General features: G+C 39.2%; 2 protein-coding genes across 3 annotated transcripts in view; one reads left to right on the forward strand and one right to left on the reverse strand.

Annotated features, from left to right (window-relative positions):
* Positions 1-12857, forward strand: part of hoga1 (4-hydroxy-2-oxoglutarate aldolase 1) — an 84214-nt gene extending 71357 nt beyond the window's left edge. Inside the window, exon 8 of the mRNA XM_085276000.1 lies at positions 11424-12857. Coding sequence (XP_085132126.1) covers positions 11424-11444 — 21 coding nt within the window. The 3' untranslated portion in view covers positions 11445-12857. The remainder of the gene's footprint in view (positions 1-11423) is intronic.
* LOC146571980 (MORN repeat-containing protein 4-like) lies at positions 1567-25598 on the reverse strand. Of its 2 annotated transcripts, none has more exons than XM_085276003.1 (5): positions 25472-25598; positions 23897-23968; positions 11477-11591; positions 7368-7477; positions 1567-5079 (listed from the first exon to the last, which is right to left on the reverse strand). In XM_085276003.1, exons 2-5 carry the CDS (start codon positions 23961-23963, stop codon positions 4931-4933), a joined length of 441 nt encoding a protein of 146 aa, XP_085132129.1. In that variant the 5' UTR covers positions 23964-23968; positions 25472-25598; the 3' UTR covers positions 1567-4930. The 2 variants fall into 2 exon arrangements, with proteins under 2 accessions (XP_085132129.1, XP_085132128.1); XM_085276002.1 differs by having other exon boundaries at positions 23897-23971; positions 25472-25592.
* Between the last annotated feature and the right edge of the window lie 187 nt (positions 25599-25785).

Genomic DNA, 25785 nt, shown 5'->3' on the forward strand with positions numbered 1-25785 from the left:
GAAAGAACCATAACACCTAGGACAATAGTAAACACATTGGATGAAAGAGGACAGCCATGGCTACGTTTTGAGGGTAAAATCATACCTGTAGAGCAAACGCTGCGGACACAGCAGCAGTTTTAAAAAAGATTTTAAGATTAATTTTTTTGCTCCTCTCACTCTAGCAGTTGAGCTGCCTCACTCTAGCCCCAACATTCCGTCCCATACACACCCATTATAAACTCTGAAACGGGTGAAAAAACATCATGAAACTTAAACTGGAACTGAAGAAAAAGTATAATAGATATTGAAAAGATAAATACAAGTTGAATAGTTGAATGTCTTGTCTTCGTTTTAAAGTTTGAATGGTGGCTCTATGTGAACGTATGTTGAAGTAGTAAGAGTTTAAAAATGAGTAAGTTGAATGAGAATTTGAAGGGTCTCCCCATTGAAATACATGGGAAATTTTTGTTGAATAAAGTTGAATAAAATTAAAAATATAAATGTTAAAAATGAGAAAAATACAAGCAATGTTGTCCAAAATAATAGGAATCTAACGATGTTTGAATGGTTTTTCTAAGTTGAACGGTTTTGAAGGAGTAGGCTTTCAAAAAACGTACGGAAAAATAAAATATAATAACTAGAAAGTGCATTTTCTGAAGAAACTGCAGTGTGAATGCTTGAATCTGAATGTATGCATTGAAATGAAATAATTACTGAATTTAAGTTAAAAATTTTGAATGAGATTAAAAAAAAACCCCGAATTTAACCTGAAAACAAAAGTGCTGAACTGCTAAAAGCTGAAGGTTACACAGAAGAAGAAGTTGGAAAAAAGCTGAAAATGTTTTAATTGTAAATTAGAAAAACCTAAGAAATGAGAAAAGAACATTTAGAGTCAGAAAACATCTGAAAGAATATTAAAAGGTCATATTCTTTGAATCACTGAATGACTAAAATGTGATCCCTCCACTTGGATCCACACAGTTTAAAAAGTTTAAATGTCTGAGCTTTGAAAGACAAGATGTTGGAAAAAGAACAACGATGGCGACGTTTTGAGGGTAAAATGATGGCTTTAACACTGTGGACACAGCAGCAGTTGAAAGAGAAGTGTTTAATATGAATTTTGGCAGAGTGGCAGGCAGAGCTCGTTAAGCAGGCAGGTGTGAGCCTGGTTGCTATAGTGACCGCACCCAATGGCTCCATACACACGACACAGACATGCACCTCACTTTTGCTGCTTAAAATGAACAGAAAAGTCAGGCCGAAACAAATCGTTCCCAAATGAAAAGTACATGTCGTACTGACAAAATTCTTTCACCGTGAGCGACAGCCATGTCTAGTCTACCTAATTCTCAGTTTTCATGCCTGTGGAGCTTATTATATGGACGTGGTGACAGTGGAAAGACACCATGCTCTTCTGATTTTCAAACGAACCTTCTGAGCCATTTTAACATTAGAGTCTATGGAAGAGTTGGAGGGAGGAGGCTGTGCATTGGTGACATTTATGAAAGAACCATAACACCTAGGACAATAGTAAACACATTGGATGAAAGAGGACAGCCATGGCTACGTTTTGAGGGTAAAATCATACCTGTAGAGCAAACGCTGCGGACACAGCAGCAGTTTTAAAAAAGATTTTAAGATTAATTTTTTTGCTCCTCTCACTCTAGCAGTTGAGCTGCCTCACTCTAGCCCCAACATTCCGTCCCATACACACCCATTATAAACTCTGAAACGGGTGAAAAAACATCATGAAACTTAAACTGGAACTGAAGAAAAAGTATAATAGATATTGAAAAGATAAATACAAGTTGAATAGTTGAATGTCTTGTCTTCGTTTTAAAGTTTGAATGGTGGCTTTATGTCAATGTATGTGGAAGTAGTAAGAGTTTAAAAATGAGTAAGTTGAATGAGGATTTGAAGGGTCTCCCCATTGAAATACATTATAAATTTTTGTTGAATAAAGTTGAATAAAATTAAAAATATAAATGTTAAAAATATGAAAAATAGAAGCAGTGTTGTCCAAAAGAATAGGAATCTAACGGTGTTTGAATGGTTTTTCTAAGTTGAACGGTTTTGAAGGAGTAGGCTTTCAAAAAACGTACGGAAAAATAATAAAATATAATAATAATAATAAAGATTAGAAGAACAATACTGTGAATGCTTTTCAAGCATTCACACTAATAAAGATTAGAAGAACAATACTGTGAATGCTTTTCAAGCATTCACACTAATAATAATAAAGATTAGAATAACAATACTGTGAATGCTTTTCAAGCATTCACACTAATAATAATAATAATAATAAAGATTAGAATAACAATACTGTGAATGCTTTTCAAGCATTCACACTAATTAAAAGGTGTAAGATGCCTCCATCACTTCAGCTCTTTTAGATGTCGCTGTCAAACTGGTCAGCAGGGAAGACATCGGCCCCCAAACCACATCCCAAATTAATTGCACACTGGAACATTCACGTAACTGACACTTAACTCCATTACACGTTGAATACCCCAACCCCCACCCACAACAGTACGACTACATTCACACACACATATATATATATAGCACATCTACACCACCAGTCTCATTACATAGATGGCCACTGATTCCCAGCAGGTATGATACACATAAAGTATGTGCTACTTACTTTTTTCGTTTGTTTGGGGGGGGGTAGGATACACAAACTGTAAACATCAGATGAGACTCCAAAGTGACATAATTAAGGGTTGTGAAGAGTAAAAAAGAAAAGTGCATAGAGCACATTACAATATGTTTTACCTTGCTGGAAAACCTTGGCCTATGTGAAGATTTGCACTGCAAAAATACACAATGTTTTTGGTTCATGGATTTTGACATAAATTGAGGTTACATTTTGACATTTAACAAATCTTAATGCTGTTTCTTAGAAAATGGCTCAAATTTCACGCAGAAAAAGGTGCACATAGTTCTCCCACGAAACCCTTCAAGTCATTTGAGCCTGTCCTTCATCAGATGGCCCTCCCTTTCACCTACAAAGCCTTTCTTTCCTGACAGAGCAGGAAGCTCCTCAACTGCCGGTGGAAGGAAAATCTTGCTTTCAAACATAAATTGCATGCTATTATCAAATTGCACCTCCAAAACAGAAATTGTACTCATTATTGCAGCCTGTGACAATGCAGGCACTCCCATTCTCCTCACTATTAATCCCCATCCTCCCCCCTCCCAGCTTCCTCTCTGATAATAAGCCACTGATTCGGGATCAGCTGCAGCCGCTTGGCACTGTGTGTTTGGCACTGAGGAAGATGTTCCTGCTGTTCTGTAATCAGACTGAGCTGTAACGGCACTGAGTGAAAAGGACCACCAAACGCTGCTCACATCGTCTCTAACCAAGGCCCTCCTGACATCTCTCTGACTCAAACTGAACAATCTGTATTCTCCTTAGAGCACCAATAAGAGGTCAGAAAAAAAACACGCATTTTAAAGGGAAGGTAGGAAACCCAGAAAGTACTGATCTGGTGAGCTGATGTTCAAAACAAGTGCTGATATGAAAATAAACATTCCTTTCATTGATTTATTTCAGATTTAGTGGTAAGTAAGAATGAAGCCTGTTGACACCTTTTTGAATAGTTTTCCCATATATTTAATTTGACTAAAAACAGGCAATCCATTGTTGTGTAAGTTTCCTTAGAGCTGACCTATGTGGACAGTTCTCAAGCAGTAACTCATTTCTCTTTGTAATTGTAAATTTCATTTATACAAACAGTACCTGAAACTGTAAGCTTTGTTTATATATTTGCAGTGTCAGCTGACTTCTGCTACACTGTCTCAAGCAATGAAGTAAATAACAGCGTTCCACTTATTCATGGTCTGTATTTTGACTCTAATTAGAATCACATGGCAGAATTCTTTGAAATCGCTCATTAAAATCTGAGACCTATAAAATAAAGTTTTTAGACATTTTGTTCTAAACGTATATGAATGACTTCATTTCCATGTGAAAGCATGTCAGTGCTGCTGAAACACTAATTCAAGTGACTAGAATTGAGTACTGAATCTACTGTTGCTTTTGTTCCTAAATGAATAATCTCTTATTAAATCAAATACGTTTGTATTTTTTATGTTAGTAATGAAAATGTGCCTGTCCCCTGTTTGTTGGTTGTCTGCTGTGTAATGCAATAAAGTTACTTTTTACCACATTTACGTCCTTTGTTATAGCCATGGTCTGTAGCGCTCTGCTGAATATTTGAAGACAAAACAGCTCTAACACAAGTTTTACATCAATAAATTTGAATAAAACTGTGATTAAAAATTAAAAATGTAATCTTTGGTTTTAAACCAGTTATGACTTTTATATTTGTTAGGCTTGAGAATTCACCAGTAAAAATAAACATTAAATCAAATCAGAATAATTTGTTTTACTTTTGTTTATCTACCATTTGTTAATAGTTAATTTATTCAGAAATATAAAGTCTCACTATTTTTTTGTGCACTTTCACTTTGAAACATAAATATTGTCTTCTTTTTTAAAATAAATTTAGGTCACTTTAAACTCACATGTCAGATATTCTTTTGACATGAAACTCACCAAATCAGTGTTTACTGGAAAACATCCACATGCACTTCTGTGTTTTGTCAGATTACCTGACCCTGAAACAGATTTAGCACCAGTGTGTGAACTGAACATTAAATCTGCGTTTGGCTCAGCAGATCCTGATTCAGTGGCTGTGTTGACAAAACTTAAGGGAGCCATTCATTTCTTCTCTGCGCATACTGCATGTTACATGAATGAGAGATAGAACAGACGTATAAGAATAAAATCCTAAAAACTAACTTACCAGTCCAACAAAAAGTGGATGAGAAGGAACCAAAGAGTAATAAAATTAAAGGAAAAATTAAACACCTCAAACCAAGGGGGTAGTGTTGGGAGGATGATTCTGGTACTGGGGCACTGTGGGTGATGTAGTCCACGTCACATGGCCAGAGCTCGGGCCTTGGCAGCTGCCGCCTGCGCCCGCTGCACAGCTCCCTGGCTGTTCTCTCTCTTCATCAGCTGGCTGGTCTCAAACAGACCCTCGTGGGTGCCTCCTCCGGGGCCTCCGTCCACAAACGCCAGCACTCCTGCACCACACAAAATTCTCATCATGCATTTTATCAAAGCAAACAGGTACGGAGGAAACTGACTAACAGCCATACTCGAGACACAACTCACTTCATCAAACAAGTGACACATGGCCAGAAGTGTCAGATCTGGCTGCCTTTATGGACTGTTTTGAATTTTCTGTCTCTGAAAATAACTGTCTGCTTTAGCAGGAAATGTAATTGCTGCCTGGATTAATGTTCACTGGCAGTGTGTCATGTTCTTATGCTTCACAGAAGTCAGAAGGAGGGGGTTCAAAGGGTGGATGGTCCATGTACACAGCACAGACTTTGACTCTGAAGGCTGCTTTCGCATCTTTGGGACAAGTTGCCTGGCAACTACTGGGGAGTCCAGCAGGTTATTTGTAGCCTGTCACATAACAGCCCCTAAAATGACAGACTGTCATCTTTACTCTTGAGCTTTGTACAGATGTAACAAACAAGAAACAAAGTGTTAGCTTTGGCTTGAAATAATGTGGTAGAAAGTTGTTTTTTGCTACCTTTGCACGAGGCCAGGAGAGCAGTGTTTATGCTAAGCTAAGCTAACCAACTACTGGCTTCATCCAACAAGCAAGAGATTAAATCAGTTTAGTTCCCAACATGTTAAAATATTGCCTCAGTGTTTAGGAGATCACATGACAAAAACAACGAAAGTGGATACAATACCAAAAAATTGCTAACAAAATTTAAAGCAGCAAAGAAAACGTATTAAAAGCCTTCATCAAATGAATTTATACAAGAAATGTCCGCTTTCCCTCCTTCTTCATATTTTAAATGTTCTTCCCTACATTACTTGTGCCTGACTAAAATAAAACAATCACACCGACACAATAATTCTGAACAAAAAAATGAAAACTTGTATATCATTTGTATTGTAGTTCATTCATTCAAAAGTCTTTAAATTTGCTTAGTAAGCATGTTCATTTAACTGTTATACAACCTTACGTCTGTTCAGCTTCTCGTTAACGCAAACATCTAATCAGCCTATCACTGAGCATCAGACACCGAGCGACAGAATGGGGAAGAAATGTGATTAAAGTGACTTTGAATGTGGCACAGTTGTTGATGACACAAAGAATTAAAGGAGTTCTGAAGGCAAAAAGGGTTCCAATTGGCAAGGTGTACCTAATAACATATCCATTGAATGTATATAATGTGGTCAAAATATCTCAACTTTATTCTCAACCCCTTTTTTTGCCAGTGTTGGGGGGGTGGGGGGTGTTCAGGGTAGCTGAACACCTTTTGTATTGTGGCAGAGCACCCCACCCAAGTATCTGATGTATCATGTTAAGCTGTTAGAACTCAGCAGTGTAGCCAGGAGTTTGAGCAGTCACATGACCTTTGCTCTTTGAATTGGTTCAAGGCTGGTTAGGAACAGGAAAATATGTGACACTGATGTTTGGTGTGCTACTTACACCAAACACAGTATAGAACTGCTACTCAGACTCACAACAACTAAATTCTGGTCCTAAATGTGGCTATAAGAAACCATGGCAATAACTTCAAGTTAATTTTACATTAACTTTTAAATTTTAAGTTAATTTCTTCATTTGAAATACATCATCACCTCAGCTGAGAGTTGGGAACTCGGGATAATAACAATCAACAAAAAATTACATTTAAACCACCGCTCGAACCAGCTCTGATTTCTGGTCTTCAACTGTCAGGAAACTGGAGGAATCTTTATGTTCCATCTCTTTTTTTTACAAGCACAAACAAATCACCACTTGTCACACTGACACACTGATCCGCCCTCTCCACACAACAGCCTTCAAATAAAAAATGTGTTGATTACCTACAGAGACTCTGTGCCCAGACACACGGTAGCTTCAGACCAGACAATTAGCACCTTTCACTGTTTAATATAATTAAAAACACTTAAAGTAGTTGGAACCACAGACAGATAAACCACTGAGACTGGAGGGTTAGTTGAAAACATACATCTGAATTACTACCTTAATTTAATAACTTAAACAATCAAAAAAAAGCATAAACATTAAAGTCCAGCAAGCAACACAAGCCAGAGGTTTCCAAATTTAGATACTTTTAAGCTTTTCAAAATGTTTTTTCATAGACAGCATTGCAATAAAGCAGGCTTCCCTTTTAACTCACATAATACTGAAGAATTCCTCCAAATGAAATCCAAATTACCTGATACATCATATTTAAAGGTAGTAATAGAGTATGCAAAAACTAAGATGCTAGCAATGTCAATCTCATCCAAAATCTCTAAATAATCTAATAGTGAGTATCAGAATATAAGGTCTTACCATAGCCATCCACACAGCCACTTTTAAATTCGCCCTCAAACTTCATGCCATCAAAGCGAGTGAAGACGCCGACACCTTGAAACTTCCCCTGCACAAATTCTCCTTCATACCTAAAAAACATTCACATAAAAATGCATTTACATGAAAGACAGGGGCAAATTCCAGGACTGCAGAAGAGAAAAGGAACAAGTAGGTGAGTAAAGAAGGACATTTTTTTTAAAGTATGATTTTAAACTTACAAAAAATACAAAAGCTTTATTGACTCACTAATTCTGTCCTTGAGCATTTAAATTATGAGCGGTACAGAAGCACAAAAAGCTTTTGGACTAAAATGTAAAGCTGCACTAAAGTACCAAAGCTTTCCGTAAGCGTGTCATCTAAAGTTCATAGAGGCAGTGGAAAAATGTAGTTTTTCAGGGTTTCTTTTAAGAATTTAAAATATGAAATGGTTTTTTTTTGTGGTTTTTAAAAAGCCAAATGTTGGAATCTCAACATTTCTTCCTATGGCAAAAAGAATGTTTTGATTAGAAATTACAACCAAAATAACTCCAGAGAAAAGAAATATGTGAAGGAACACAACAAAATCATGTAGGAAGCAATATGGATCTGTCACTATTGCCTGATGGTGTTGGGCGTAAGGCATTGGAAAGTGATTAGGGATAAGGAGACAGCATTAAATACTTTTTAAAAAATAAAAAACTATAATATGTAACATAAAGGATTAGTTTTACATTTCAGGTAATCAGTTATTCATGCAGTAACCTTTTTCCAATAGGCAGCTTGTTACTTCATTTCTCTTTGCAATTTTCTGTTATGAAAAGATAAATCAAGACTTTTGCTTTTGTCTCTGTTTATCTCCTTGTTACACAGCTAGCTAGCAAGAGCAGAAAGTACAGCTAAAAAGAAAGCTAGTTTATTTTTCCCTATAGATTGAAGTAAATTCAATAATGTACAGTAATCTACACACTCATTTCTCTCTATGGGAAATAGAACTAACACGAACAAGCCAAATGCAGTTGCTACATAATGTAATCTGAAGACATGTGAAAGACTTCAAAATTAATGGTTGAATATACGACACCCCGAGGCAGCTGCTGTTGTCATTTGGCGCTATATAAATAGAAATGAACTGATTTCAATGACAAATTATACCATAACACAGACACAACCACCAAAATGTGAAAATATATATATTAGTGCTGTCGAAATTAACGCGTTAACGCAAATTAATCCGACATCAAGGTCAGCACAATTAAAATTTTTAATACAATTAACGCATCTGGAGTGTAGAATGACTCAGAATCCCCGAAAAGTTTCTGTCAACGCATTTCGGGCAGTTTGTCCAAGTAAAGTTGCCTTCGCACATGTGCAAATGGGCAGTTGATCTGGTAGTGACCAGAACCAATGAACCAATATGGAAGATGATAAAGGCACATTTGCCCTCTCGATGGGAAATTTGAGTATTAAAAAAGTAACAAGATGGAACAGTCGACCCACATAAAGTATTACGCACATTGTGCAAGAAGGAATTTTGTTTTCCCTGAGGCACTTCCAGGTTAAAATATCACATTGACACAAAGCTTACGTTAGTCGCGAATGCTGCTAGGACTTTGGCTAATACGTCGCCCAGCTTGCGACAAACCACTCACGGAGCATCGGGGACTCAATAAATCAAGTTTTTTGTTTTTTAGCCTCATAAACAGACCATGCGAAGTGTGATGTGGAGGACCCAAATGAGACAGATTAATCTTAATAAAAGGTGATTCATTTATTGAGCTAATAATCCACCACCATAAAAGCTAAACATGAAAAAAAAAAAAACTAAAAACATCGAATTACATGAACTAATCCTGGAATGACAATAGGAGGTACAAGAAACTGGGAAATACACACAGAAAGGTGATGAGGGAGTGGAAACAGCTGGGAAACACAGCAGGGAAAAATCAGGCATAACAGGACAGGGAAGGCAATGCTGAACATGAAGCACAGGAGACACGGGATTATCAAAGGAAACGAGGAAGCACAAACACTGAGAGACTAAGCCACATGAGCTTGACACAGACAAAACATAAACTAAAATGGAGACACGACAGACTTGACATGGAAGATACTAAAAGACAAAATAGTAAGTAGACAGGAGGGGGACGATAAAGGGAACTAATAACCTTGAAAACAATATAGTTTTTATGTTAGATGTCAGATATTTTTCATCTTTTTTTAAAAACTGATTGCAAACCTTTTTACGACATATAGTCTATTACTACTAACCCACCCTGTTTAACTAAACCAGACAGTATTTCAGTGAAGGAGCCAGAATCAGATCCATGGCGTATTGTAGTCACTGCTGTACAATAAGCTTAGCATGAATCTAAGTGTAGAGTGTCAGCCTTTTTAACACACAGCATGAACACAATTACTTCAGTGTCAAACAGGCACAAATTAACAAAAGGCTGAACTGCAAGAGAGCAAAGTAGGGTTAAAAAAATCAACAGGATAAGAGGGATGACAATAAAAAGCTGCATGTGAAATCCGTCTCTAACAGTCTCTTGAGCGTTTTTCCTCTGCATTGTTTCTTTAAAGTAATTGCAACGTAGTGCGCAAAACACCGGCAGTGCAACAGGAGATTTGCTCCTTTTTCAAACAACACTGGGCTTCTAATTAAACTTATTGTAACTTCTGTGAATTCAAGCTGAGTACAAAGTTCATCTAAACTAAAAGGCTTCTCAGAACTCGACAGGCAGTAACTGAAAAGATATATGTTCTCTTTATTATTCATGTAACCTTTAAATATTATTCACTTAGCCTGAAATACATGTTTTAGTGTTTCCAAAGAACTTTGAAGGATTAATCAGTTGTTTTTTGTGCAAACAAAAATACAACAGATGGCATTGAACAGGCAATACGTTGCTTCTTTATCCTATGCCGTGCTCTACTTGAACACTTCACCTTCTCTTGAATTAACTGAATCTTTATTGGGCTGACATCTTTTTTTATAAATATCTTGGGTGACAAAGCCAACAGAGAGATACAGATAAAATTCATGTATGAGGAATAAATAAAAGGAAGCAGCCAACAATAAAATACTCAACATATTGAGGCCATGAAAGCACTCAAAGTATTCTGAGGTTTTTCTGGTTTTTCTTTTTCAACTGCACAGGTCATTGTGCTACAATCTGCTTTGTATTTTTTTTCTCTGCTTATTTCACTTTTTTTCGAGACTGGGAAACTAAATATTCAAATTGTGCATTGACTTATTCATTGTATGTAAGGACACAAAAAAGACTGACCCCTTCAGCCACCTTCCTGCCGTTAATTTTAGTGTCTGAATTTTACAATTTGTGTTGGTGATAAAAGGTATGTGAAGGATAATTTGCAAACAGTCAACAGATCCTTATTAATAAAAAAACACCTCCTTACATACTCTAATTTTAGATGAATTGTTATTCAATCTGCAATAATTTATATTATTCAGTATTGCTCTATTTGGACCTCTCCATGGAAATTCTAAGAGGCAACACGAATAACATGACATAACATATACATATACCCCAGCTCCTCTATGTCATGTTATTCGTGTTGCCTCTTAGAATTTCCATGGAGAGGTAACATAGTACAGAGTAGGTCTGCACTAGAATATCTTCTCATTGATTTTTCACCTCAGCTTTTGTGTGTGACAGTCCTTTCCTCACAGCAGTGCTCATCATGCTTCATTTAGCTGCATTGTTCTCGATGTCTTTATGATTGGATATTTTTAATCAACAGAAGCAGAGAAAGAAACAAAATCTATCCTTCTTTCAGCTCTGTGCAGAAGCTTTTTCAGTCACATGTACCACCAAAGTTAGACTGTTGAGATACTGTTGTACTCTTCTACTGTTGTATAAATTTCTCACATTGATTATTTCGTATGGAAATAAAGCTGAAAACCAGCACAAGCATTATGTACATTATTTACATGACAGAAGTAATGAAGGAACAAATCAGACAGGTTTCATTCAGGAGGAGGCTGGGGTTGTATCTTCTGTACGACATACTTATTTGCAGGTTTTAAATTTTCAGGTGCAGAGTTTCAAGGTTTAACAACCAGAGTGTGCAAAAAGTGACTGACAAACCTGGAGCCGTCAGGAAAGACCAGCACCCCACAACCATTGAAGAGGCCATTTTCAAACTGTCCAGTGTAGCACGTCCCATCGCTGAAGGTCAACTGACCCAGGCCATGACGAAGACCTGCAAGAGGATAAAAATCACCTCACCAATCACTTCCAGCAAAATAAAAATCTAAGACACGAGCAGAGAGGGTTTTTTTTGTTTTTTTTTTTACAAAATCACATAAACCACACAAAAAACCCCCAAACAAAAAAACCCCAAAAAACAGCTAGAAGTATTTGAAATGCCCACTGATTACTACACACTTTTGCACACATTTCGCCCCTTACATCTCCTACTTGAAGTTAAATATACTAATAAGACTCTCTCGGGATTAACTCTTTGCACCACCAGGAGGATCATGGTCATGAGCTATGGTATTAGCTTTGTTAAAAAAGAACCAAACAGGGCTCATGGATGCCCTCTTCCAACCTCACAACTAAAATGCATTTAGGAAGGCTTAACTAAGCGTCTATGAATTAAAACAGAATGGAAAACTGAAAGCTTTTTCATAAATGAGTGAGTTTGTTGGTCTTCTAAGAGCTTCCAATTTGTTTATGAATGAATGCTACAATGTATGAAATGGCACACAAACCTTCAGGCCATGCTTCCTTCCTCAAGGATAGAAAACAAAATCAGTGTGAAAGGATGTTACTAAGAGGTCACAGACACAGATATTGAAAGGTCCTTTTATCCCTGAAAACAGGACAATTAAGGGCTCATACCACCTACATGAGATGATTGTATCGCGTGTGTTTATATCATCCTGTATTCTCTCTTATAAATGAGAGAAGATGACATTTCTTTAACTAAAGAAATGAATAAGTGGAACCATGACAGACAGGATTAAAGGAAAAGCATGACCATGAACTTCCACCGTGGAACAAAAACAGCATAGTTTCACTCATATCTTCACAGTTCTGGCTGTTAAACATAGTGGCCTTAACAGGATATTGGTTCATTTGTAAAACACTGGTTTGACTTCTGCACATGAAGACCCAGGTCAAGACGAATGTTTTGTTTCCTCTAAAGAAAGACCTAAATTAAATTTCATATTTTCAAATGAGTAGACATAGATATTTAACATTTTCTATCACACATTCCACAATAATCTCTTCTTGAATGAAAATAAGCGGTGATGGGAAATGGGGGACCTCATGACCTGGCACATGGATGCTGTTCTGATACCTGTAGCTAGAATTTCTCAGTGTTGTGTTTGTCTGTTCAAATATTGTTCAAATATTGTTGCAAAAAATCCATATCAAACTTCAAAAGTTGCTGCCCTAATGTAATATGGTTTTATGCATATCCTTATGTATCAATTTTAAATATAAGATTTATATAAGATTTTTACATTTACACCTGCTTCAAATTTCTTTAATAAAATGCAAAAACATTTTGTGGTGATCGTGGCTCAAGAGTTGGGAGTTCGTCTTGGAATCGGAAGGTTGCCGGTTCGAGCCCCGGCTCCGACAGTCTCGGTCGTTGTGTCCTTGGGCAAGACACTTTACCCGTTGCCTACTGGTGGTGGTCAGAGGGCCCGGTGGCGCCAGTGTTCAGCAGCCTCGCCTCTGTCAGTGCGCCCCAGGGTGGCTGTGGCTACAATGTAGCTTGCCATCACCAATGGGTGGATGACTGGATGTGTAAAGCACTTTGGGGTCCTTAGGGACTAGTAAAGCGCTATACAAATACAGGCCATTTACCATTTACTGATTTTCTCTGCTGTGTGTAAAAAGAGGAAGATTTTGGAAGGTTAAACATCATTGCCTTGTTGCACATAGTTAATCTCATCCAAATATGGTCACTTCTCAAAGAAAAAAAAGAAAAAAAATGCCCGGAATGCACTGAACCTTGAAAAGAGAGTGCAGAAACCAAATGGTAATCTCATAGTGGCTGTGCCCATCTTTTAGATCTATGGCATTTACTTTAAATCCAAAAGTTAATGAAAGAAATTAGATTGATAGAACTGTCATGTCTATACACTAATCAAAACACTATGTATCCAATTTGTTTAAATAAATGCAACAACAAAAATGTAGTTCATTTTTTTTCCTAAATTAAAATGCTGAGGCAGCATCTCAGCAACTAGTACTGCATTTGTTCACAACTACTGTTTTAAAACTGTTTATAGAACAACATGAAACTCCTCTGATTTTTTGGCACAGTCGCTGCTTTATATTCACTGTTTTCTTTAAGTATTTATGCACTTGGTCTGAATTATCTTGCACAAAACAAAAATATGTATTAAAAGCATTCAGACCCTTTGCACTATGCAACACCGAGGACTCAAAACCTGACTGGTACCTGTATAGTTTTCAGTAGAAGTCACTGAGTGAAGAAAAGAGAGAGAGCGCGAGAGAGATGGCAGATGTGTTATTATACTTTAATTAGATTTTGGAGTTAGCAGATTGGGAGATTCATAATTGGTGCGAGCAGACAAAAAGGTGAGCTGCTAGCTTTCATTTTTCACCTCTTAAAATGTTCCCTGAGAGGTGAGACCCAATTTTCCCTCTAATTCTCAGACTAATTTCCAGCATCAGGAGGATGGCAGTCGATGAAGAAATGGAGGGAAAAGGAGTGAGCATTTCTCCCTGCCAACCTCTATTAGCAAGCACAGCGGGAATTAGCAGAATAACTGGATGCGAGGCACAGTTGGACACGGGCAGAGGAGGTCCCGGTATGCTCATGGCAGAGGAAGAGGATTTAATGGGAGCTCAAGTGGTAAGAAACTGGTGGAGTGGAGAGAAGAGTGGAAGATTGGGGGCTTCATATATTGAAGGGGAAACGAACTGTTGGCAGGGGTGGGGCTAGTGAGTGTTGTCCCTTATTCACAGCTCATGGGTAAATTGGGCAGTCCATCTGTCAGGCCTGCTTAAAGTGCTGCTCTCTGCCTAATCTTAGCAGGGTTTTCATGGGAGATTTGGATGAAACTAAATCTGGAGCTCTGCATTCGATTTTCAAAAACATCCAGAAAGATCCAGAATCCATATATATATGTTGGTGTGTGTGTGCGTGTATTAGCTGGAGATCATAAAGCAAACAGTATGAATACAGAAGACGGCCAGCAGTAGTTTAAATCCAACTCTTCAGCCTCCATGAACCTTGACAAGCGAGTGAGACCCTGAGGCAGAAATTTCACAGACTAGCCGCTGAAATATAACAATCTGTTAGGTGTCAAAGAGGCTGCGGTGTGCCAACAGCAGCATCTCCCACCAAGAATTTCAACAGCTGTGTTATAGAATGAAATTGAGTGGTAGCAGTGTCAGTGTTTTGCTGACCACTATGAAGGTTTCTTTTCTTTCTTTCTTTTTAAATGAAGGTACAGATTATCAGCTGCGGCAAGGGACAGTAATTTCCTCTGTCTCCTCCAATTTGATCCCTCCAGACTCTAATCTGCTGTTCAGCTTCTTTGTAACGCCTTTCTCCAATCTTATGTTGGGTCATGGTCTCCAGCTAATTACGGTTTAGCTGAATTTGTCCGGCTTTTATGTCAATCAATAGCGGTAATGCATAGATGTTAAATGACCACATGGTCAAAGTACAGTAGTAAATGGCTTCTGGCTGTGCCTTGGCTGTTGTGTTGTGGATGCACCCAACCTACTTCCTGTAACCTGATAGCTCCCGGGCCTATGTTCAACCAGTGCACCGCTGAATTATTCATGTGACACCGTAGACCTCTGTCTGACACACGCCTACATGTTTGTGTGCAAACAGTGACTTTGCATGCATGGACGCAGAGACAGGATGCGCAACGTGCATCAGTCTGTGTTTATGACAACACGGCGATCAAAACCCAATTGCATCCTATTGCATCAATTCAGCAGGGTTAATAGAAATTTTCGAGTTAAAATAAATAGAATGCGCAAAGTGTATATGAAGTCTGTTTATGTAACATTGGTAAAGGTACTATCTTCATCTGGCTTATGCTGAAGATAAGAACGAGATGCTTTGGGTATAGTAGAAATATCAATAAAAACAAGGTGCAAGGTAATATTTTACTACAGATAAGGGGTCGAAAGGTCAAGGGTGACCATTCCTCTTATATTTTGCAATATGTTTTTGAATCTGAAGCTAAAAAAGAATGTGGACCTTGTGACCACGACTACATGATTTTCATCACAATCTGTGTTGTAAATATTAACTTTAATATTAACTATATTTTTAAAAGTGACCAGAAACTGAAGTGATTTAACACTCGAGAAGTTCTAAGAAGAACAAACTAGCTTGGGCAAAAATTAAATATTTTTTCAATTCTTGCCTTCCAGTAGAGTAGATTTTCAGGATTTACAGCTCAGATAATCCTTATTTATCCTATACTGGGCCTTGGTGCAGCCCTACATTTCATTCACTGTCTATTTATCTAAACTGTTTTAGCTCCTCCCATTTAGACAACTTTATTCGCATTGGCTGGCACTCACAGATAGAAAGTTTCAACAGCAGCTAGATGGCCCTCCTGTGCTTACAGTTTTAGCTGAGTTGACCATATTAGGAATATCCTCTCTGTGACATCATATATATTAAATAGTAGGAAAAAAAATGTCTGAAATTGTAGTGTTTTGAGTTGTCTGGAGCCTGAGCTTTGGGCTCACACATTAATTATGGATGCAACTTTCTATAATGCAGTAATGTAACATATTGCTATACTAAATTCAGTAATTACATTACTACTTGCATTATAATGGTTCTTCAATTATCTGCACATTAGGCAAATAGAAAAAAAGTCATAACACATGCCTTTTTTTTCCTGCATGCTGGCGCTACAATCAACTAAATTTAGTTTCTGCGGTGGAAGAAGGAAAATTCATCTACAATGTATATAATCTCAAAAATGGACACCTGAATTTGTGTTACATGAAAAGACAAATGAAATGTGATAATAAACAGCAAACTGCGCCCAGGACAGCTGCTAATAACAGGTCAGTTGCATAGACTGTGTGCCAAACCAGTGATTTTAAAGCTGAGTGGATGCTGACACCGGCCAAGGAGCCAGAGCCTGATTTTCAACAGGTAACCAAAGCAGAGCTGGCTTGTAGAATTGTAATCCTACAAACCTGTTTCCACAGTAGAAACAGCGATCTCTATGCTGATCGCTGCGGAGTGCTCTTTTGGGCTGGTTTTCAGCTTTGCTTTCAACTTTGTGTTTGTACTTAAACATTAAAAGGAAGATCTCATTGATGTGTTATTCACTAGGATAGGGACATTTCTTCAAAGAAAGGAAAAATAATGTGTAATACATTAACTTATTTTGGTAACAAACCCCAAACCGTATATAACACATACGAGGTCCCTGCTCCAAAGGAGTAGAACTTTTTTGGTTTTTTTTACAGAATCAGCTGCTGCTGCCCTCTTTTTGAAGATTCATATTGAATATATACTTAGATATACATGTAAATAAAATGTCTGGAAGAAATCCGAGCAGTTCTTGCCAACGCAGCACTCCGTCTATTAGTGAACTAATTTTTTCTCACTTTGAAATGTCTGAGCTAAAAAAAATTTTTTAATCCACCCCTGCTGTTTACTAAAACCCGAGCATATCAGTGCATCACAGCCAAAACCAGTTTAACAGTTTATTGCTAATCATACGGAGAACATATGTTTCCTCCCGCAGCCTCATGCACACTTCAGTGCCAAACTTTTGTTCTTTGTTTAACCTTGCCCTAAAGGTTGTCTGACTGTTTTTGTTATAGTACAAGTGCTGGTTTAGGTAGTGTGATATCCTGTCTCTGCAGGCTCACTGGCACCAGATGGTCCATATGTGCATATGTGTGTAGATTACTTACTGACTTTAGCTTGACACCTTTTTCTGTGTTTTTCCCCTATTAGATACAATCTGTTTGGGTGAGAGTGCAGGTTCATTTCAAAAGTACTTTTGCTGTTGTGACTCACTTACAGTACACCCACTTCTTTCCAGACTCTCCATTCTGACATGAAATCCCACATTAATTAAAAGCTGCTGGAGTTAACTTTCTTTTATCATATTTTACTGACATCCCTATTATCCATTTAAGCTAATAGGTATTCTCAGGGGGGGATTCAAACTGAAAACAACAATGCATTAGAACAGCACATGGGGCTGTGGTGGTGGCGGTGGGGTGTTGTTTAAGAAGCCAGTGAGACGATAAAATGCAATGCAGGAAATCCAGAAGGAGTATAGGAGATTAATGCATTTATGAGCTTATTGAACACCCAAACTCAATGAACACCTGCTCTGTAGCTACACGTTTCATTTGTTCATCCATTACTGTAATGACTGTAAGGTAGTAGTACCCATTCTAGCGGGGCGATCGTGGCTCAAGAGTTAGCAGCTCATCTTGTAATCGGAAGGTTGCCGATTCGAGCCCCGGCTCCAACAGTCTTGGTCGTTGTGTCCTTGGGCAAGACACTTCACCCGTTGCCTACTGGTGGTGGTCAGAGGGCCCGGTGGCGCCGGTAATCGGCTCTGTCAGTGCGCCTCAGGGCAGCTGTGGCTACAACGTAGCTTGCTGTCACCAGTGTGTGAATGGGTGGATGACTGAATGTAGTGTAAAGTGCTTTGGGGTCCTTAGGGACTAAGTAAATACAAATACAGGCCATTTACCATTCTGTTTTTATGTCACACTGGGAACTTTTTAGATGGACAGCTAGGGTGGTAGCCCAGATCAGCGACAAGCAGAGTCTTATTTAGGATACAAGCCTGGAAAGGGAGTTTTTCTTTAAATAAGATACTCATGGGGCCTAGGTATGACTAAACTCAAATATGTGAGGAAAGGCATAAACAATTATGACACCTGAACTTGAAGCAGTTTCAGAACAATCGGGGGTTGGATATTGTCTACTTTGTTCTTTTTCCCATATAGCACACAGCATGAGATGGTTCACTTCCCCAAAAGGAACCGGCCCAATGAGCTGAATGACTTCCGACCGGTGGCACTGACGTCACATCTTATGAAGACTCTTCCTCAACCTCCTCCGACCACAGGTACAACATACCCAGGACCCACTACAGTTCGCATACAAGGCGGATGTCGGAGTGGAGGATGCCATCCTGTACCTCCTACACAGAGCCCACTCACACCTGGATGGGGGAAAAGGCACGGTCAGGATCCTGTTTCTTGACTTTCCAGTGCCTTTAATACCATCCGGCCCTGTCTGCTTCAGGAAAAACTGAACAGGATGGAGGTGGACCCCTGCCTGGTCGCTTGGATCTCCGACTACCTCACTGACAGGCCACAGTACGTCAGGCTGAAGGACATCACGTCTGACACTGTGGTCAGCAGCACAGGAGCACCACAGGGAACTGTGCTGTCCCCTCTTCTCTTCACCCTGTACACCTCTGACTTCTGCTACAACTCTGAATTATGCCATATTCAGAAGTTTGCAGATGACACAGCCATCATGGGGTGTATCTGGGATGATCAGGAAGAGGAGTACAGAAGTCTGGTGAGGAACTTTGTCGCATGGAGTCACACAAACCACCTGCAACTCAACACCTCAAAGACTAAGGAACTGGTTGGGGTCCAGAGAAGGTCCACTGCCGGTTCAGATAGAGGTGGAGGAGGTGGAGGTGGTCAACAAGTACAAGTACCTTGGGCTGTGGGTGGACAATAAACTGGACTGGTCATGCAACACAGAGCACCTGTATAAAAAAGCCCAAAGCTGACTGTACTTCCTCAGGAGGCTGAGGTCTTTTAACATCTGCAGGAAGCTCCTGAGGATGTTTTACCAGTCAGTGGTTGCTGGAGTACTTTTCTATGCTGTGGTGTGCTGGGGGAGCAGCACAGCAAAGAAGGACTCATGCAGGCTGGAAAAACTGATCAGGAAGGCTGGCTCTGTGGTCGGCATGAAGCTGGACACTCTGGTGACAGTGGCAGCGAAAAGGACACTAAAGAAACTGCTGGACATTATGGACAATGCTGGGCATCCTCTGCACACGGCCATAAACAACCAGAAGAGTCTGTTCAGTGACAGGTTGTTTCTCCCAAAGACAAGAACTAACAGACTTAAAAACTCCTTTGTCCCACACGCCATCAGACTGTTTAACTCCTCTCTGGAGGGGAGAGGGAGGGGAAACAGGAGGACAAAGGAGGGGGGAACAACTAAGCTGTAGTGCCTCTTCAACTCACTGTGCAATACCTTTTGTGCAATACTTTTGTTAATAGTCAACGGTGCAATAGACTTCCTTGAAATGTGCAATTTCACTTGTATTTTTATTTTTATTCCTATTTATTCTATTTATCCCCTTTGTATATTTTATTTATATATGTCTCTGTATTTATATATGTGTGTATATATATATATAATATTCTGTAACTCTGTAACTTCTGTCGGTGCTGTGCTTTTTTGGAAACCGAATTTCCCAGAGGAACCCACCCGAGGGATTAATAAAGTTTTATCTTATCTTATCTTACTTCAATCGTGTTCTTGCTACTGAAAATACTGTTTTGACCAGGGGCGTGCGAGAGGCCTGACATGTGATGCCCACTCAGAGGCTAAGAATTTACCTGAAAGCTATCTGGGCTTACTGTCACATGGCTATAAATCATGTGGACTTTGTATTTGGAGCATTCCAGGTACAAGTTTTGGGCTGCAGTTCATATGTAAACACACTTATACAGTACTGTAACTACGAAGGTAACACTATAAGGTTCAAAGTGCTGTAAGATTTTTAAACAAAAATTCAAAACTGAATATTTGGTGTGATTTAATTTACCTTTAACATAACGACACTAACTATAGATAAAACTTTGCACAGTTTATAATGTAAGTTGTTTAAAGCATCTTTTAAAAACTTGCCACATTTGTAGATGCTGAAATATCACTGCAGATACTTAGCATGCTTGTAAACCATCAAAGTTGTGTTAACAGCATAATGCATTTCTTTCAGTTCTGGGTGCAGTTTTCACTTTACCATCAAGCTCTCGTACTTTTGTGCAATAAAAATAAAAAATTATGTTCATATAGGTGGTGTAGACTGCAACACCTTTTTCCTCCTCTGGCACACGAACTAAAATCAGCTAATTGTAGAGCAAGTGCAAGTGGAACCGATAAACGAGATCGATAGGCAAGCAGACCAACAATTCCAAAGGAACTGAACTGGTTCTTTACAAGAACCAGTACTCATTCCCCATTCCTACCAGCATGGTGGTGGAGAGATGATGATTTGAGTTTGTTTTGCAGCTACACGACTTTTCAGTCATTGACTCAAAATCCACACAATGATGTGACAGCCTCATAAAGTTATACAGAAAATGATTACCTCAAGTTATTGGAGGTAAGGGGAGTTCTATAAGCTACTGAATCATGGAGCGTACCTAAGGTTTCCATACACTGCTTCTGCATTGTGGCTTAGTTTTTTACAGAAATGGTGTCACAGTAAAATATGGTATGTTTTGTAGTTCATTCACCGAAGAACCAGATGACTTTCATTATGTCCTGATATGTAAAATCTTAGAAATGAAAGAGGGTGTACTTTCTTTTTACCATGACTATAAATATCTAAAGAGGCTTAAACCTTTGTGCAGCACTGTGCCTCCACAGGACATCACTTAGACAGTAAAATGCTTCACAGTGGTAAGGCACAGGGGTTGGAAAGTTACCCTGAACTGCTGAAGGCTCTGGTTATTGTTGGGTTGTCATGGTTTCTTTGATGGTGCAGTGCTTTACAGTTTAAAAAGTGAACTGGAGGGAGTGCTCGATTATGTCACACTGTTCAGCCTTTCTACAAGCACATGAATGCTGGAGTGGAGGCTCCAACTGATTATCAAACTAGAGACACATTTTCTTTCTTTCTTTCTGTTTTTTCTGTTTCCTTACCACCACAAGATTTTCACTTTTAAGTCGTGTGCTACTTTTTTTCAACACGCTAGTTCTATAATTTACTTTTTTTTCTTGAATTACTATATTTTGAATTCTGTTCTTGTATTCTAATTAGATTAGATTAGATAGAACTTTATTAATCCCTCGGGTGGGTTCCTCTGGGAAATTCGATTTCCAAAAAAGCACAGCACCGACAGAAGTTACAGAGTTACAGAATATTATATATATATACACACACACACACACACACATATATATATATAAATACAGAGACAATATAAATAAAATATACGAAGGGGATAAATAGAATAAATAGGAATAAAAATAAAAATACAAGTGAATTGCACATTTCAAGTATTGAGTCTATTGCACCGTTGACTATTTACAAAAGTATTGCACAGTGAGGTGAAGAGGCACTACAGCTTAGTTGTTCCCCCCTCCTTTGTCCTCCTGTTTCCCCTCCCTCTCCCCTCCAGAGAGGAGTTAAACAGTCTGATGGCGTGTGGGACAAAGGAGTTTTTAAGTCTGTTAGTTCTTGTCTTTGGGAGAAGCAACCTGTCACTGACTCTTCTGGTTGTTAATGGCCGTGTGCAGAGGATGTCTGGCATTGTCCATAATGTCCATCAGTTTCTTTAATGTCCTTTTCTCTGCCACTGTCACCAGAGTGTCCAGCTTCATGCCGACCACAGAGCTAGCCCTCCTGATCAGTTTCTCCAGCCTGGATGAGTCCCTCTTTGCTGTGCTGCTCCCCCAGCACACCACAGCATAGAAAAGTACTCCAGCAACCACCGACTGGTAAAACATCCTCAGGAGCTTCCTGCAGATGTTAAAAGACCTCAGCCTCCTGAGGAAGTACAGTCGGCTTTGGGCTTTTTTATACAGGTGCTCTGTGTTGCATGACCAGTCCAGTTTATTGTCCACCCACAGCCCGAGGTACTTGTACTTGTTGACCACCTCCACCTCCTCCCCCTCTATCTGAACCGGCAGTGGACCTGCTCTAGACCTCCCGAAGTCCACAACCAGTTCCTTAGTCTTTGAGGTGTTGAGTTGCAGGTGGTTTGTGTGACTCCATGCGACAAAGTTCCTCACCAGACTTCTGTACTCCTCTTCCTGATCATCCCAGATACACCCCATGATGGCTGTGTCGTCTGCAAACTTCTGAATGTGGCATAATTCAGAGTTGTAGCAGAAGTCAGAGGTGTACAGGGTGGAGAGAAGAGGGGACAGCACAGTTCCCTGTGGTGCTCCTGTGCTGCTGACCACTGTGTCAGACGTGATGTCCTTCAGCCTGACGTACTGTGGCCTGTCGGTGAGGTAGTCGGAGATCCAAGCCACCAGGCAGGGGTCCACCTCCATCCTGTTCAGTTTTTCTTGAAGCATACAGGGCCGGATGGTATTAAAGGCACTGGAAAAGTCAAGAAACAGGATCCTGACTGTGCCTTTTCCCCCATCCAGGTGTGAGTGGGCTCTGTGTAGGAGGTATTTTGTTTTTTCTACCAACAAAATAAAGTTTCTATACATCCCACTGAAGTACTTTTGATGCTATTGTATATAAATATAATGTGATTTAACAAATAACACATGCATTTTAAGCTATTACCATAATTTTGATTTAGAAAATAGCATATCATTCACATTAAAAAAATAATTACATTCATACCTTTATCATTCATTGAGATGCATAACATTTGCATCAGGCAATGTTAACAACCTCCTTAGGGACAGACAAGTGAAACCTGTGTAATTTAAACTTCTTGCATCTTCAGCCTGCTGTTCCTTTGACATTCAGAAAAAGGGTGTGAATGCATTTTTTTAAAAACTGCTCTAAATTAAATAAATTCCGCTGTAAGAAAAATATGCTGTGGATCCTATCGAAATGGTGTGTGTGTGTGTGTGTGTGTGTGGGGGGGGGGGGGGGGGGGGGTGAAACAGGCAGTGCATGCAATAAAAGCCTCAAGCATCTTCCAACTGAAGGAATTTTACGCTGAGGAATGGTCAAATATTTCAGCAAGCTGATGTCAGAGACTGATGTACTATTATGCAAAACGCCTACAAGAAGTTATTTCTGCTAAAGGGAGCCAGATAAGCTTCTGAGGCTAAAGGTGTACTTACTTTCCCCACGGAAGCATGTAACATCTGTTAATATTTTTATTGATTAAATGATTGAAAAAGGTAATGTTCCTCCTTTACCTGACAGCAGTGTTTCACTTAGAAACAAAAGCTAGCAATTTCCAAGGGATGTTTTCAAGATATCCACACGTGGGAAAATTGGTCCCCTTGATTTTGGACTCTCTTAAAATTGATGGTAGCGATATCACTGTACAACTGTACAGTGTGTAGAATCAAGAAATGTCCCTGTGCTGGTAAGATGTCAGAATAGATGTCTGTTATTCTGAATAGGGCATAAGTCAAGCACGCCACATATGTTACTGCAGATTATGTATATAATTATTACGAGCATTATCATATTATTATTTGGTTCTTCCCCTGCCTGAGCATCAGTCTTAATCACATTATAACAACACTTGTGCTGTTCATGAAATGTAGTCAGTGGTGGAGGATGGGTGGGTGACTGAGCAGGTGGGTCTTGCCTTCTTTCCATTCCCCGTGGTACTCCTCGCCGTTGGAGTAAGTAAAGGATCCTCGTGTCAGGGTCATGGGTCCTGCTGCCACACATGACACAAGGAAACATTATCAGGAGCTTTGCAACTGTAGTTTTGGCATTCTGATACACACTGAGCTGGGAGTTTATTAAATAATACTACCACCTCTCAGTCTACCATGGGTTAATTGCTAGCATTTGAATACTGCAGCCAGCCTGCAGGGTAATCAAACTCAGATTATGCAGGCAGGAAAACTACACATGCACAACTGCCCCCACTATTAGAAACCTGCTCAATGCTCAATCACTGCTGGCTAAAAATCTGTGGAAACCTTAACTTTACACTCTTATGTAAATAATGAACATCTGATTTCAACCCCCCCCCCCCCCCCTCCCGTATTAATCTGCTACCATAAGAGCCTTTGTTATTCTGGCATCATGTTTTCCATCAGACTTTGGAATTTGATTACAGGATTTACAGAAGTTAATTAGTTTTACTAAAATCTCACATTCTTTGAATGTCACGTATATCTCATATAGTTTCTAAAGTTGAGGCTGGGGTAAACCAGACCATCTTTTCTACACCATGTTTCTCTTTTTGGGACACACAGCTGTTTGAAAGCAGACAGTTTCTGCATGTTTTTCTTCAATCTATAACAACAAAAAATCTTTATTGCACTTACCTGCCTTAAGGTTTTATAAGAAACAATGGTTGCAACTGGTTTCAGAAGATCATACATGCCACAAGTGTTTTTCTCTCTATACATTCTAAATACTTGGGGGTCAGGTGGTCACCATGTGGAAAGAGGTGTCCACTGTCTTCATCTCAAACAACTTGGTACAGGATGTTTCCTTAAATATGAGATTTCCATGCGAGATGACAAAAGTGTTATTTTTGCTAAACATGTTTGATACATTAACTCACACTGCACATTTTGTGGCTTCTCTGCTTACACTGTGTGGGTTAACTGATGGTTACCGCTTAGAGATCTAAAGTAAATGTAAGTTCCGAAATCCTGAACAAGACTATAGTTGTACAATAGGCTAATTTGCTGTTAAAAGTGACCGGTTATATCAGCTGTTATACTCTGTTACCTGTTATATACCTGTTATATTTTTGGATTTCTTTGCTGTGATAAGAGGTATTATTTGTCTACTGGTAGTGTTTAATGTAGCTATATTATTATAACTCTAATTTTACTCAAACACTACTACACGGCTGTGTTTATTGTGGTTCTCAGTGGCATGCTATTTTCTTTTTGCTGCTTCAAAATGAGTATGTAGACAAACGGCCGCTGAAAGGAGCATCAAAGAAACATTTGGGCGACTCCATAAAAGAGAAAACACCCAAGGTCCGTTTATTAAGCAAAACAGGCTAATTGTTCAATGCCAACAGGCAGCTGTCAGCAGGCGGGAGGAGGTGTGCGTATCCCTCCATCTAATGTTGCCACAGTAACGGCGCCCTAATCCCTTTCATCCTGCCGGCATGACGCTGTCAGCCTCCAAAACACACACGCATTCACACGGGGAGCGGGCCTGGAGACAAAAAAAATAAATTTTTTACCTGTTTTATTTAAGAGTAGCTCAGCCTCTTTTCTCTACATCGCTGAAAACAAGAGAGCAGTAGGAGGATAGCGACTATTTAGCCTTTTTTTCGTAGCTGTTTGTTTCCTGGTAGAGCTGCCTCAGCGTCGCTCTAAAGCACCGCTATACGATTGGCTACCTTTGTGTCACCTCGACTCAACGTGTCCTTTTATTGGTTGCTCTTCTGCTCCGGCCAGCCCTCAGCAGGAGACATCTTTGTCGAGGGCAACGGGTTCAACGACTTAATTAGCCGGAGTGCTGCTCCGTTAAAGCATTTGCCCTTGTCGGTTTTTT

Source organism: Mchenga conophoros, linkage group LG6 (genome assembly GCF_057382185.1).
Source record: "Mchenga conophoros isolate Kocher_MC1m ecotype Shallow Benthic linkage group LG6, M_conophoros_male_GT1.1, whole genome shotgun sequence".
Taxonomy (NCBI): Eukaryota; Metazoa; Chordata; class Actinopteri; order Cichliformes; family Cichlidae; genus Mchenga; species Mchenga conophoros.